Genomic DNA, 15,593 nt, shown 5'->3' with positions numbered 1-15,593 from the left:
GTTTTGTCTGACTTAAAAGTTAAAATGCAATCCGCATACTTCTAACACTTGGACGATAAGATTGAATGAAGTATATGCGTTCAAGTAATTTCTGAATTCTCCTTCTGAGGAGTTTTCTTCCGAAGGAAATGCTCTTAACTGAAAAGTTAAACGCGTGTCTTCGGCTATGCGATTATGGTCTTCCGGTAATTGTTTTAGCTGTCGCCAATGTAACTTTCGGCGACTGCGCTCGCGTCGCGTGCGAAAGTTCCGCTGGCGTTAATTAACTACTAATTGGATTTTATTAATTGGGGCCCTGCCGCCGTGGGCTCGCAGCACACTCACCAACCGTTGCTTTGTCTATGTTAATAGACAGTATACTGCAGATCACTGTGTATCCCCTCTCAAGTTAGGGTATAATGCATCACAGAACAAGACTGGACCACCGAGATACCAGGAAGAAAGTCGAACAAAAGTTCAACCGGCTTGATCTGATGTTGTTACCGAGTCACGAATTTATATATATATAACACGAGCAGCCGGCAAATAAAACTGCATCGTATTTTTTTTATTTCTTTTATGCATACAGAATCCATAGATATTTAAATCCGCGTGTTTAAACTTCATTATTAACATCCTTAATTAAACTTTGCTTACACATTTGCGAAGCAATGTAATTGAAATATAAAGAATGAACATAGTTCATTCAAAATTAAAGATTTGCACAAGAATTTCAGATTTATCATGAACAAAGCAACGTACAAAAAAATATAGTAAATATATAAAGGCACGAGAGAAAAATATTCGACTTCTTGTTACACATTTCTGTTCAGCGCGCGTAGAAAAATTGTTATAAAAAATTTATAATTGTTGCCGCATACGAACGAGCGCGGGCATGTACTTAATCTCGGGAGCATAACGCTCCGAAATTCCGGGCACGTTATTGCGCGCCGCACCGCGCGAGACACCGTGTATATTTCTGCGAGTTTCGATAACCCGGCCGGGCACACTATAATTAAAGTTTTGTTACGTAACGAGAAATTTACTCGCGATCGCAGGATGCAGATACGAGGGTCGCCGATATCAGGAAGGAACGGCTGTGGGTACGTCCGAGCCCTGCTTGCAGTGCCGGTGCACCGAAGGCGCATTGAGATGCCGACTCCGAGTGTGTCCGCGATTGCCGAATCCACCGCCGCCCGGCTGTCACGTTCGTTCGCCGGCCGAGAATGTATGTTGCGCCGAGCTGGTATGCGGCGAATCACGTTAGTACGATGATAGCCCTCTGATTAATCGATACCTTATCGATACGACCGGCACGCGATCGGCAGGAGGACCGAAAAGTCCTTATTCCGAACGGAATCCAGGAAATTATAGGGAAATACTACATATCTTTCTATAAAACGCTTTGTATAAATATATATATATATATATATTTAAATATATAATATATAATAATATTATAAATTATAAATGATATTATAAATTAATAAATTTTTCGTAAATTCTAATATAATTGTTCGATATTAAATTTTTAATTCGTGCGAGTTAGATAGAAGGTGTCTATATCCCCCGCCTTGTTTCTTTTACCTATAAAGTTTGTCTGAAACGCATAAAAGTTTCGGCTTCGCGGTAAAGCAGATTAAAGAGTTAATCGTGGCTAGGGTTTAAATTTATTATCTGACTCACAGGCGACGTCGAGAATATGTTGCGGAGAGCCAGTGTACAAACGAACATGGAAGCTGAGGATGAGGAGAAGCATGCTCACCACTCACGTACGGAAGGTATTTCTATTTTGTTGATTTTGTACTTTGTTATTTGTTCTTCCCGGTAATGTGTCGCTATATATTGTACAAATAATTGCCTTCTTTATGCTGTGCTGCACTTATCTGATAAAATGACGATACAACGTCAATATTACGTACCTTAAATACACTGTAACAAGGTAACGTACAACAGCGGATAATTTATAATTTTCGATAGTTACTTAAATGTAGAAAAATCGATTCGTCTTCTCCTTCCGAGTGACTGTATTATACATTGCGACTGTACTCGGGGTTAAATTAGTGGCGCGCTATTATTTTTAATAATTTCCATTCTAACTCCGTCTCTCTGAAAAGAGCGTCTGGGCTACCTCTGCGGTAAATAAATGAGCCTCGTTACACTCGAGTAAACTTGGGTAAATAAATTGAGGAAGGTAGAGAAGAACACTCGGCTAAACTCGGGCATAACACAGAAGGGGTTAAGATGGCTCGTTACTGCTGAAACGAACGTAATTTTAAATTAATTCGGGATTTCTTTGTTGCTGCAAGGTTTATGCCAGTACATTCTTTCATTTCTACGCGGTACAACATTGGCCTGGGCATTGTAACATTTTACCGTAACACTGTTTTCATTTGCAATAATAAAATAAAGTTCTACACACGTACGTTATATATTACAACTAAGGGATACAATAATACAATTAATTCGACGTTGCTTTACTTATTTTTATTATTATTAATTTTATTTAACTTTATTAATGACGATAAGAAGATTATTATTTATTAACTAATAACTTTTGAATTTTTTATTTAACATTATTGTATTGTTTTTATTCGTACAAGTGAATTAATTTAAGCGGTGGAAGCTCGTGGAGTTTACAAAATCTGTTTATAAAACTAAAATTCCAAGTTGAGAAGTAACAGAATTAAACATATTAAATATTAAAACACAATAGCATTTCGTCGGTTGTATTTTCCCTTGAGACAACAACCTTTTACGTTACTTTATAAATATATACAGCCTGTGTCTTTCTTGAAAGCATTGTTAAATAAATTATCGAGCACCAAGAAACTTCGCCAAAGTTCAACGAAGCTCACGTACTATCTCACGGACAAGAACGATCTTAACGAGAGCAATTTAACGTAAATTCCAAAAACTTCATTCAGTGCTCGATTGCAATTAAAGATTAACCGTTGTATATAGATCTTCTCGTTTTTTTATTTTCTAGCAGCAAATAGATGACGTTAGATATAAAACGGCATCTATAAATAACAAAGAATAACAAAGAATCTATAAGTAAAAAAGAATAACAAATACTACATTAAAAAGAGATAACAATAACCAAGTATACTAGGAATCTACAAACTAACGTAATGAAACCGAAAATCATGAAACAAATAAGATACAAGGTAATATAATATAATTAAAAGTTTCAGGTGTAAAATGCGAAAATTGCGTATTTACAAAGAAAAAACATTCTGCTTACTTGGTATTTTTTTCGTTTCTTTCGAAGCGTGTAACAATGCTTTAAATTTTTGCGTCAAAACTTTTGTTTCTTTAATTAGTAAAATGGATAATGAATTCAAAATTAATTTTAAATATATTAGGATGTCTGCACGACGGGATTCGATATGGCTCGGGGTCGGCGATGATGGGCTCGCGCCGATGCGAATACTGCTACTGCATATCCGGCTCGAGGAGATGCGTACGACCAAAGTGCCTGCTGCCTCTACCGGGATGCACCCCGCTGTACGCGCCCCATTCCTGCTGCCCGGTCGCCTATAACTGCACCCGTGAGTGTACTTTTATCACGGCGACGTCGTGGAGTTACTTAAAGTACCTTACCAATGGCCCTCCTTATTTCTTTTCAAGACCACCATCCGTCCACAATGGCGCCGGTATCGGGGAACGGTGAGTTCAAATTGTTGTCATTTACGAGTTAGTCCACTTAACGAGGAAGCGGACGCCGCCAGTCGAGAAATTTCCCGGAAACTCGATAGCGCAATCGAAAGCTTCGTGCTGTTACGCGGAGGTATATTTAGCCCGCAATTTTTGATTAAATCTAATGAAACTCCAATGAAACATAAGAGATATAAAAATTTCAGTAAAATATTATTTTTACTTTTAATGATTAATTAACGTGCGAAGGATATATAAGTAGAAGATGTCTTCCAATTCCTATATTGAATCAGGAGTATTCAGGAGCTTCTGCGTAAGAGCGAAGAAAGCTCTTTATATACAAATTGAACGCTAATAGAGATAGCGTAACATGATAAATGTGATACAGCGAGCAAAACGGAGATTGTTTTACATACATTGGCATCGTATATGAGCGAGTAACTTATTAAAGTTCGCCCGTGGGAATAGAAAACTTGAAGAAAATCAGGTCTATTAGGGATTATTCCGAAATTTACCGCCGCGCGACTAAAGCTCTCCGCCGAAGCACACTCTCGAAAGTTGTGATGAAATGTGTAACTTAATAACGAAGAGTTACTGCTGACGTTATATCACCCCACGACACTTGCTCCACAAGGATTCTACCTCCAGATAGCCGACGAGGTTCATTTAATGCTGGGTCTCATCGCCCGGCGGTTTAAGCTGTAAGTTGCAAGAAAATACCGTAATGATGTACTATTCGAAGTAATAACGTATGTAAATATTTTAAAGCAAGTGCACGAATTGCTAAACATTTTAAAGATATTTTTGTATGTATCTTAATCAGGGCCCTCGACTAGGAAATTCTTAACAAACTTAACATCTTCATTTCTTAATACATTTAATTTAAAGTATATAGAGAGTTGCTATAATAATTAAGATTCTGAAGATACTTTTTTAAATTATTTTAAAATCTAACTTAAACAAACTGGATTAAATGTTCGTTATTTATTCTAATTTTAAATCGTTTATAAAATAGTTAACTCAGCATCGAAGCTCTCGATCTTTTCTCTCAATTCTATCGATATTTGCTTCGCTTCCGGGAAAAACGCGTGACCTCAGTACACGAGAAGTGGCCGATATCCCCAAAGGATGATATCCCCGAAGAATGAGAACCGAAGGAATAGTCTCTGAATTCTCTCGTTATGGGATCCGACAGCTATAGAGGAACGTGTAACGCGATAAAGAAGAGTCAGGAGGTACCTCCCGCGACACTTTGCTCCGGAGGGAAACTGCGAGGCCGGCGCTTCGGATAGCCGAGGTTGCCGTTCATTTAACGCCCGGTTTCACCGCGCGGCCGCTTAAATTTAAGCCGGGCTTAAGCTTCGGGTTCGCTACGACGACGCTACGGCTGTCACTGGCTGCCGGGACATTCGGGGATGGCTTAATTTTAAACGGGTCACCACCGAAAACCACCCCCTCCCCCCCGTCGGGTGGGCGGCGTTGCGGCCTTGCCGTCCGCGTCGCGATGACTGACCATGAAGTCGGTAAATAACGATTCGAACCACGGCGGCTCGTTAATTCTCCCGGACAGACAAACATCCTCGGAGGTCGTCGCTCGCCCAGGACAAGGCTATTACGGGCTAACACGGCGACGCCATCAAAAGAGCGACGTTATGCGAAGTTATGCTCCAGAGCGTATAGCTCCGTTCAAACAAGATAAAACCTTCAGCGAAGGTAGGAACGTGCGATCCGTTATATTTCTACGGAGTCCTTTGAGACTCAAAATTGAGACCAAGATCGAAATTACTATAATCTTACGATTATAGTAATTTACGGATTATTACATTTTTATTTAAGATTTAAATGCATCCAGTTAAATTCCAGTAATATACAGCCCTACACTGAGAGAAATGTTGAAGAAAGTTTTGTTGAAACAACCAAAATTTTGTTACTGTAACAAAATTTTGGTTAATTTTGGTTGTTTTAACAAAACATTTTTGTTACTGTAACAAAATTTGGTAGTTTCAACAAAACATTTCTCTCAGTGTATGCCGTATTTCTTCTTTCTTCTCCGCGCTATCGAAGTTCCAGAAATCTGGATAGTACTGGACGGAACATCCGGATATTCGGGCCTCGAACATCCGGATGTTCGCGGTACTTCCTGCGCGAGCAGCGCGGCGGAAGAAACGCTCTCACGTTCTCTCACGACTCTCACGGCACATATATGATCGTCTCCAGGATGTCGCGTGGGCGAGCGCGTTTACGTCGAGGGCGAGATGGTTCGCGACATCGAGTGGAAGGCCTCATGCGACAATTGTTTCTGCGCGATGGGCGCCATACGGTGCGTTCCGCTTGCGTGCGCCCCACCTCTTCAAGGCTGCAGCCCGATCGTGCGAGAAGGACAATGCTGCCCGTCCACCTACAACTGCAGTGAGTTTCACGTAAATTCGGGGATTGTCCCACGCTCACACGCTACCCTACCGGCAGAGCTCACGCCCGGTTTGTGTTTTCCGCTGAATTAATCGTGAAATTCCTTGGTCGGGAATATTGCCTTTCATTTTCAGACCATTATTAAATATCAGGGGGAAAAAACGCGATACTGCAAAAATATCGAAATACGAGACTATATATTAACGCTTTTTGTAATTCTGATAGTAGATAGTGTTTTCACAGAAAATATACAATGGAATAAATAAATGAAAAAAACATGAACGCAAACAATCGTATTATAGTTAAAAAATCATTTGATTAGAATGAAAATAATTTCCCGATGCATGTGCATCTCTATAAATATATTTTTGAACGGCCACCATTTCCCGGATTTGCGTATTTCTATTACACAGATTTTTTTAACTTTTGCGAGTTTAATTTTTTAGCTGCCTCGATCGTTAAGCCTTCTTCAGAGAATTTCAGAGAACTTTTTGCTGGTTGCGTATTCTCTTGTATATTAGTTACAGTGGATCAACAAAGTATTTGCACACCCAGTTTTCTTACAATAACTTTATTCGAAGGAATAATACATAATTACGAATTGCATCTATAAATAATTTATTACATACAGTAATTATGTATTATTCCTTAAAATAAAGTTATTGCAAGAAAACTGGGTGTGCAAGTACTTTTTTGATCCACTGTATATGTAGAAGCAATCGCCTTTGTTTAATAAAAAATTAAATCCTTTTTTTCATACGTGTATTTTCGAAATATTAGTTTCACGTTGCATATGTGACTATGGTAATGGAAGTCGATCGCAACCGACGCTAAATTGAGTCTCGTTTGGTTAAGGCTCGGTGAAAAAAATATTTTACCGAAAGCGAAAATATTTATTTGATGCATGCCGATGCGAGAGAATAACGAATGCCACCGTCAAAACAGCGTCTCGTTTTCGGGCTTGGGAATATTTCATTCGGCATCCACGTGATCTCGCGAAAGGAAAATAAAATATTTTGCCCGGCTTTGTTGTATGCGTGTGCGCGCGCGCGCGCGTAAGCGAATTAAACACGCCGATTCTTGGACGCGAGAAACATCTGCGAATTAAAAGGGGATTTAATTTCCGCGCGAGAGCGTTTATTCGATACAGTCAATATGGCAGCTCTGTGAGCGCGATAGCCATCGATATTAATATCGTGGCAGATAGAAATATGCATCTACCGAACGAAAATCGGCCAATGACCTGCAAACATCGACTTAAAAGCGCGTTTTATCCACTGACAAATGCCGCTGATATTTTTGCTTCTTTTTTTTTAAATATATACGCTATTTAAAAATCATAGCATGACGCGATTCCATTTTATACTATTTTGGGAATCAACATTTCATTTTCGGGTTGCACAAATCGTTCAAACATTGCTTCTGTATTCTTAGTCATTATTAATTTACTCAATATAAAATATCTATTTATACAGTATTTGCCGGATTAATCCTCTTTAATATTTAATTTCTATATTTTTCATACTTTAATAATGAATAGGGAATAGAATTGGAGATGAGATATGTACGTATTATTTAAATTTAGCACGAAAAGGGAATCGAAACTTAATAAGCCATACTGTGTAGAGTGTGTAGCGTATTATACAAACTCGTTCGTAATTAAAATTCTTCATGATAGCACAGATGTACAGATGTACAGGGATATTTATGTCGGTACAAATTGGACATCTACGATTTTTACTTTTAATTCTGTCCGTTATAATTAACACGCGTCAATCGTGCTTTTTTAATACGGACATACCTACGTCTCGATAAGGGAAACACAAGCCAGGTTGGGTTTGTCCTAAAAAAATTACACTCTTAGGCTTATTCGCGAGTTTAATTATTATTCACACACATACATATGTATACATACAAATATTATTTCTTGAGTGTTATAAAGAAACTGAGAGATTAAACGTTCAAGGCGGCAGCATCGAAGTAAAGGCCACCCAAAACTACGCATCTTACGCCTTCGTCAGCAAGGACTACGCTAAGTTCCGCAAGGAGACCAACTTTTTCGTACGTTTTCTCTTCTTCTTCTTCTTCTTCTTCTTCTTCTTCTTCTTCTTCTTCTTTTACGCTTCCCTTATAGAAACGCAAATTATCGCGTCGCCTTTTTTGCGAATTCTGTTAAATAGTTCTAACTGCTCTAAATAAGCTAAATCCCAAAGTTACCAAATAGTAGGAACATGCTCATGGGATCGAAGTTAAGGGGAGGTGATTTATGTAGTCGGCGGAATTTAATCAATGAAATCTACCCGAAACATTGATTATAAACGCGTTAGACATTCGACTTAGTTCAGGAATTTGGAATGAAGCATACCTTATTGGATCACGTAGCGCGATACGAGTTTCCGATCGGGCGACGACGTATCTATTATGGATGTGTTGCGTTATTATTAATGGGTAGCGGGTCGTTAGTACAGAATACCACTTATGGAGAATTCGATTCTCGCGAGATACACGGGAATCTACTCAGACAATGGAAACAACTGTGCTGCGGATTCCGAGGGTTCGTCACAAACTTGGATTCTTGAACGAGCGCATCAATCGCGCGTCAATACTAAAGAGATAACTTTGAGAGGGACTCGATAGTTTCTATCGCAGAATTAAAGGAAGCTTATTTTTCCCATAATTTTTCTTGCACAAATTTTATAAACATTGTTTATATCAATTGCTTATAAAAATTTAGATTTTTTAAATTATACATAAAAACTTATGTGTATCTGTTTTAATTGATTAAAAATTAAGAATCTTTTATTTTTCTATCTCTAAAAAATTTAAAAAGTTTTACTTCTTTTTATTCACTTTCAGCATTATTTCATATTGATTAAAATTATGTATTATTAGACATTATTTATAGCATTCTTGTATAAATTCATGTCCAACACCCGTGCTTCTAGAATTTTTTAGTTAAATGATCTATAACGCGTCTACTTTGCATTCCCAATGTCCACATAGTGCTCCAATATCGGAAAAAATTAAGTATTCAATTGAGCTCGAGTCGCCCGATTAAACGCAAACGATTAAGCGAAATCATTAAATTGACTCGGTTGATCGAATTACGAGTAGGCTTTGAAGCGCGCATAGAGTTTTATTAAAAAAAAAAAAAAAAAAAAAAGAGAGAGATCCCTCTGTGAAGAGATCCTAATCGATTTACGGTACGAGAGCCTGTCATTAATTGTTCAGCCCGCGATTGATCAATCTACGAATCCGCCCGTCGAAGGACGAGGTCACAGAGTGGTCGAGGAACGGATTAGCACCAGCACGATCGATCTCGAGGAGGACTCATCTGTCGTCACCTACTCGACCGCTTGGCCCTCGACCGTGGAGACCGACATCATGGACAATGAAATCTTGATAGGGACGGTGGACTATAAATCGACCTTGGAAGTGACGACTGCCGCAACTTCAACGAATGAGGTGATAATAATATGTATGATAATTCGCATAACGAAAGCCTTCCCAGTCTTTTAATCCTTGCGTAATTATCCATTTAGCACAAATTAATAGATACATACGTTGCTAACTCAGATGTAAAAATATAATTTGAACGGAGTTATTAATATTGACGTATGTAATACAAATATCTTTCAAATAATTTTAACAACAACAGATAACAAAATAAACGAAACAAACATTAAATCAGATGATATCTTTCTGCTATTAGTCTCAATAAAAACACTGCAATTTATCGGAATGCAATTTTTTTTATCGCTTTAATGCGCTACTGTTTTCTTTGGTTCACGAAAGCATAAACCCGATCTAATCATAAATCAATCCGACGTTAACAATTATTTTGTTTTCGTTCGCCAGTTATCGAGTAACACTGAATCGACAACCTCATTCGAATCGACCCTGGCGTCCACCAAAGATGCTGATTCTGGCATTGGTACCTGCATCATGTGCTTAACAAACACGTTCACGGACTCCACGATCATGACGACGGAGGAGCCGTCTAGTACGGATGGCTCGACGATCTCGTTATCGGAATGGACGACGATGCTTCCTGAATTAGCGCTCGATAATGGAAACGATGAAAACGAGGGTGCCGGCGGGGATGAAAACAAAAACGCGGGCGAAAACGAGAAGCGGAACGAAGACGAGGCTACGGAGAGAGAGACGACGGTGGGAGAGAAAGCGGATATAATTGAGAAAAACAAAGCTACGATGCATCCTTTCGCAATTTCCACGAATGCCCGGAAAACGCTTATTCCTGACGAGAAATTGTCCGAGAACTCTACACTCATTAAGGTAACGACAAAAGGAAGAATAATAATTTGAATTTTCATACGATACCAGTGAGATAGTTTCGTAAAAGTAAGTAAGAAATAATCACATATTTTCGTACATTTTAATTATTTAGTGATTGGTAGTCTTATGTTAAAAATTATTGCTGCATTGAATATTTCTAATTATATTTACTTGAAAATTTTTTAAATTACGAGATTATCTTGAGAGAATCTTTTTTTTATAAAATGTCCTTTCGATAATAAAGAAATAGGATTATGAAGATAATAGATAATAATGAGAGATTTTTCTCTTAACACTAAAAAATAATGCAAATTTCATTAAATTTAACTCACTTTGCGGAAGTAGATTTAAAGTAAAGGAAACATTATTTCTAGATTAATTTTGTAATCTCTTAAAATTAGATTTACATTTTTTTATTTTTTCAAACAATCTGATAACGAAACTTGAAAACGAAACCTAGATTTATGAGTTTGGTTGCAAATTTGATTATTTACTATCTTTGCTTGTATTCATACATACCTATTTTTTAAATATAAAATATGTTTACTGTAAACTTACCGTAAAAAAGAACAAGTAAGTATTATGATTAAACGTCACATATTACATAGAGGACGGAGATCATCGGCAAGAGACCCGTCACCAGTCCATCGTCGACGATACTCATGCCGGACGACATCCTGGTGATGAACGTGACAGTCAAGACGAATGTCTCGGTGGGCCATATACAAGGTGTCACGATAAATCCAATTAGGTCCATTCCCCCCGACATTGAGGCCATCCTGAACATCACTCATCGAGAAAAAGGCGAAGATTATGAGTACGACTACAACGAACGACTTCTGCCGCCGTCGCTGCCGAACGTTAGGTGACTATTATCATATCTCGATCCATCATCATCTCCTATTCCGTCCCGTGATTTGACACCGGACAACCTCCGTTGATGGGAAGTACGAAGGGTATATAGATGTTTTTTTTTTAGACAAATTTCATAATTGCAATATTTTTAGAATGCATGAAAATATCGGCAGGTGCAACGTAACGCAGTCGATGTAATCGATATAGCGCGTTTTATTTCTTTTTATTAGCCGACACGAAGTGCAATCAATTTTTCACGCTTATAACGGAACCGCTTTTTTGCGAGTTTTGTTGGCCGAGAAATACTGCCGTGAATTAAATTGAAATCGTTTGTCGAAAACAACTGATTGATACCGATTTACGTCGGTTACATTTTTAACGGCAGAAAATGTACAGCACTTTTTTGTGTGCTGTAGCCTTTTCATAAAATTTATTAAGATACACTTTTTTGAACAATTATAATTTGAAAAGTATGATAGACAATCCTCTGAAGAACTAAATTTTATTTCTTAAAATTCTAATTAAATTCTTTGAATTCTATTATCTAAATTCTATTATCTAAATTCTTGAAACATTTTTCTTTTAATTTCTTTTTGTATATATAGGTATATATAACGTATAAAAGTAATTTAAAAATTTAATTAAAACTACAGGTTGTTTTGTAGCTAAATGTATCAATGGAAAAAATATATTTTGCTATTGTAGGATAATACCCTTTGTGGCGGCAGATGCGTTGGTGAAAGGCAAGGATGTACCCTCATCTGAGACTGGATATCCTCCTGGTTCAGTTGTAGTGCCCCCTGAGCTACGACCGACCGATGCTTCCGGCTTTTATGATATTGCAACCCAGGAGAACCGATTTAGCCCACCCGTAGAGACCGAAGGTATTTTATGATTCTCTATAAGAAGTCAAATGAATAGTCTAGACGCAAAAATGTACAAATAAAAGATGCTATAAAGCCGAGTTAAATATATATATATATTAAAAGCAATATATTAAAAAGCAGTTTTTACTTCTTTTTCGCATATCTTTATTTTTCTTCTAGAACGTGAATATTTTTAAAATACTTTGTATTGTGTAGTTGGATAAAAAATGAGATGCTACCATTGTTTCGTTATTTTAATAGGATTAATTAATTTTAACAGAAATACTGTCGCTTACAATATTTTTTTATAAATAATAAGTAATAGATCTTTATTCGTAGGTGGTTTTGTACCCAGAGAGCCGCCATACTTCGATGTTCCTTACCGCTCCACAGACTTAAATCTTGAGATTGGTACTGGAGTTACTGTAGTTCCACAAATTACAAATCCACATCGAAAGAATAACGGTATGCATCCTCAATTATTTGCTAATCTGTAAAAAATCTGATAACTTAAACCGCAGTAATACTATAATATACATCATTAATTGGCTTGTTTTGTCGAACTAGATTTATCGAGTAAGTGCCATTTTGAAGATATGGAATACCGTCACGGTGCGATCTTGCCACGTACCGCTTTTTGCATAATCTGCATGTGTTATTATGGAGACGTCGTCTGCTCCTCGGAGAAGTGTCCGCCATTGAAAATTGGTTGTCGCAGAATTAATTCCGAGGAGAAGTGTTGCGGAAAAATTGTTTGTGGTATATTTCATATCGTCGTATAATAAAATTCTATCAGAAATGTTATACAAACTCACAAGACACATTTTTATTTTTCTATAATACGTCTTATCCGCTTATCTTATAGTCGACGCCGACGAATCGCCAACGGTGGTGCTCGACCGCGCCGACGCCACGGCACCTTCTCAACGACAACCCACAGTATCTCCGGATCCGTTTCGCGACGTCATCAAGACCGAGCCAGCCCCCGACTTACCTTCCCTGATCGAAGACATGATCCCGTATCTGGTTGAACGCGGCATCACGATGCCCAGGCCGACGACGTCCATGACAGCCTCGAAGGCCTCGGCTCTAGGCTTAATGGGCAATCAATTACAACACTCGCCGAACTTTGACTTCATGGAGCGAGTGCCGCTTATGCAACCGCCCTTCGATTACGGAGAGGAAACGATCGACTCCTCTTTCTTGACGAAAATGAAGTACGGAGTGAACCACGAAGCGTCTTCGACGGATACCGTCTCGTTAACGTACGATTCCAAGAATCAGGTCCTGGATCGTAAACCCTCCGAAAATCCCGAGGCGGACATCTTCGATTACGACGGAGCGGCGTTGACCGAGTTAAATCGCACGACCGACAGTTCGAAGTACGATTTCCAACGGGGCAATACCACGGAGCAGAAGTTCGCGAAGGGAAACGTATCCGAGACCGGCGATTTCGATAGAAACTTCACCGGCGAAGAGGACAATCGTACTACGAAATACGACAATCGCACGGAATCGGATAATTTTCCAAGTGAAGATGGAAAGACCACCGAGGACGATGAAGATGTCACCATCTTTTCTCTGGACAGTGTTCTTAAGCTGCTATTTTCCTCGAACGCCAGTTCCAGCAACAAGCTGACCGAGACTACCACAAAGACACCGAGTGTTTCCTCCGTCAGCGGTGTACGAGAGGATCAGGAGACACTCGTCGCTTCATCGACGAGTACGGAAAGGTTAACCGAGGAGACGGAAACTGTCGAGACGTCCTCAAAGGTCCTCGACAACGAGATACCAATGTCCGTGGGCAGTTTGCTGAAGCTGGCCGGTTGCAATATATACGGGCGAATGTATCGCGTCGGCAGAATTATCACGGAGCTCTCGAGTCCCTGTGAGGAATGTAGGTGCACGGAAATTGGTGTCCGGTGCGAACAGTTGGAATGTTAATCGGACAATCGATTCAATATCGTAAAAAAGTCTCGCGAACGCTCGAAACCCGATAAAGTAAGACTGTTCTGTCGAGAAAATTGAAAGTGCATACATGTTGTGCGAAATATTTTCGAGAGAGGATAAAACGTTGCTTATACAATTTAATACAACCGTGTATTTTAAAAATTTACCTCTTGTTTAATTTTAGACTCTACAAAGTTTAAAATAATAAAATCTCCAAGGTTTATAATAATGAGAACCCCAAAATATTTTTAGGATTTAAATAATACTTGAGATATCTTGGAATTATGTGTGAGCAAGAAAAGAAAAAAATGGAGTCTCTATAAAATTAGATTAAAATATAAGAACGATATTCAGATTTGAATAACTTCGTAATGGGACTTTACGCAAAGATTTTAAAACTTTGAAATTTTAAAGTCGAAGACTTTTTTACCATCGTGCATTTTGCTCAATTAAATAGCAATCGCCTTTATCATGATAAAGGAGAAATATATGCTCACTTTAGCATTTATCTTCATATTTTTTTAATTTCATAGAAATCCAATCCAATTCGATAGAAAATCGATCTGTAAAAATTTCTCATTATCTATTCATCTTCTATAGTTTTTAGATGTTTGGATTTACTGTGGTAACACAAAATTCGAAATTTCGCTATTGATATAGTTAGATGCTGTCTGAAACTACGAATCTCTCAAACTACCAAGACGGGCCCGTTGTTGTACCGCCAAGACATCTTGGCAGAACGATGAATCTTCGGCCAGAACTTCGGACAACTTGGACCACGTAATTATCCAGGCAGAACCGATAGACTCAGTCTCGATGACCCTCGATAACGAGACACCGACGTTCGTGGTCAGATTACTCTAACTGGATGTAATATCGCCGGGTTGTATCGTGTTGGTTGCATCATTACGAAGTGTCCCTAAGTTTATGTCTCAAATGCGGCTGCGTTTGCGTCACAAGCGAATTTATGTAAACTGGCGAAACTTAAGCACCGGACCCTTAATTGTTTGGATGCCTCACAGATTAATTTTCTTCGCAAAAGATCTCTCGGCTTCTTACACGGGACGAAACATTTGAACAACGTTAAATTAATATCTACGATAATAAGTGAATAATAATTTAATATCTACGATTCCTTCCGCCGTTTTCAAGAGGTAATAAAAAACAGATTATGTATTGTATGAAACTGGAAGAGAACGCGTTCTCTCTAATATTTGCCTCTAATTTTTTTATCAACTGAAGATTAATGACAGTTTGACACTTTTCCGCTTTTTCTTCGAATATCCGCGCGCGTAATTGACCTTTCTTTCGATTAAAGGGTATCGCCCGTGTAATCCGTCTTATAGTTCGCAGCGATTGTCGTCTCTCGTCTTATCCCGAGATTTCCAGATTCCTCTTTCTAATTTCTTTCGTGCCTGTCGTTTTCCCTCCCTGTATCGGCGAGCATTATTCCCAGGACGTCGCGCGGCGGTCATAAACGTGAGCCTTGGGAGAATCAACATCCTGGGGTGGGATCGATCAGGATGTAATTGTGAAGAATAGTCCTTCCGTGCTTCAAAGGATAAGTGGATGAAGGCG

The 15,593-nt window shown here is 38.6% G+C and overlaps 1 protein-coding gene across 1 annotated transcript; it reads left to right on the top strand.

The window, feature by feature from the left end:
- Window positions 1–998: 998 nt before the first annotated feature.
- Window positions 999–14,179, top strand: LOC139782135 (uncharacterized). The gene is made up of 13 exons (XM_071721083.1): window positions 999–1,241; window positions 1,668–1,760; window positions 3,348–3,533; window positions 3,613–3,651; window positions 5,857–6,048; window positions 8,015–8,109; window positions 9,280–9,513; window positions 9,907–10,344; window positions 10,953–11,209; window positions 11,905–12,083; window positions 12,405–12,530; window positions 12,633–12,824; window positions 12,931–14,179. The coding sequence occupies exons 2-13, from the start codon at window positions 1,682–1,684 to the stop codon at window positions 14,007–14,009; spliced, it is 3,096 nt and encodes a 1,031-aa protein (XP_071577184.1). The 5' UTR covers window positions 999–1,241; window positions 1,668–1,681; the 3' UTR covers window positions 14,010–14,179.
- The last annotated feature ends 1,414 nt before the right edge of the window (window positions 14,180–15,593 follow it).

Source organism: Temnothorax nylanderi, unplaced genomic scaffold (assembly GCF_030848795.1).
Source record: "Temnothorax nylanderi isolate EJ_2023f unplaced genomic scaffold, tnyl_v1.0 TNYL_tig0390_pilon, whole genome shotgun sequence".
NCBI classification, from domain to species: domain Eukaryota; kingdom Metazoa; phylum Arthropoda; class Insecta; order Hymenoptera; family Formicidae; genus Temnothorax; species Temnothorax nylanderi.
The sequence above is the reverse complement of the archived record's forward strand: the minus strand, read 5'-3'. Positions and strand labels throughout refer to the sequence as shown.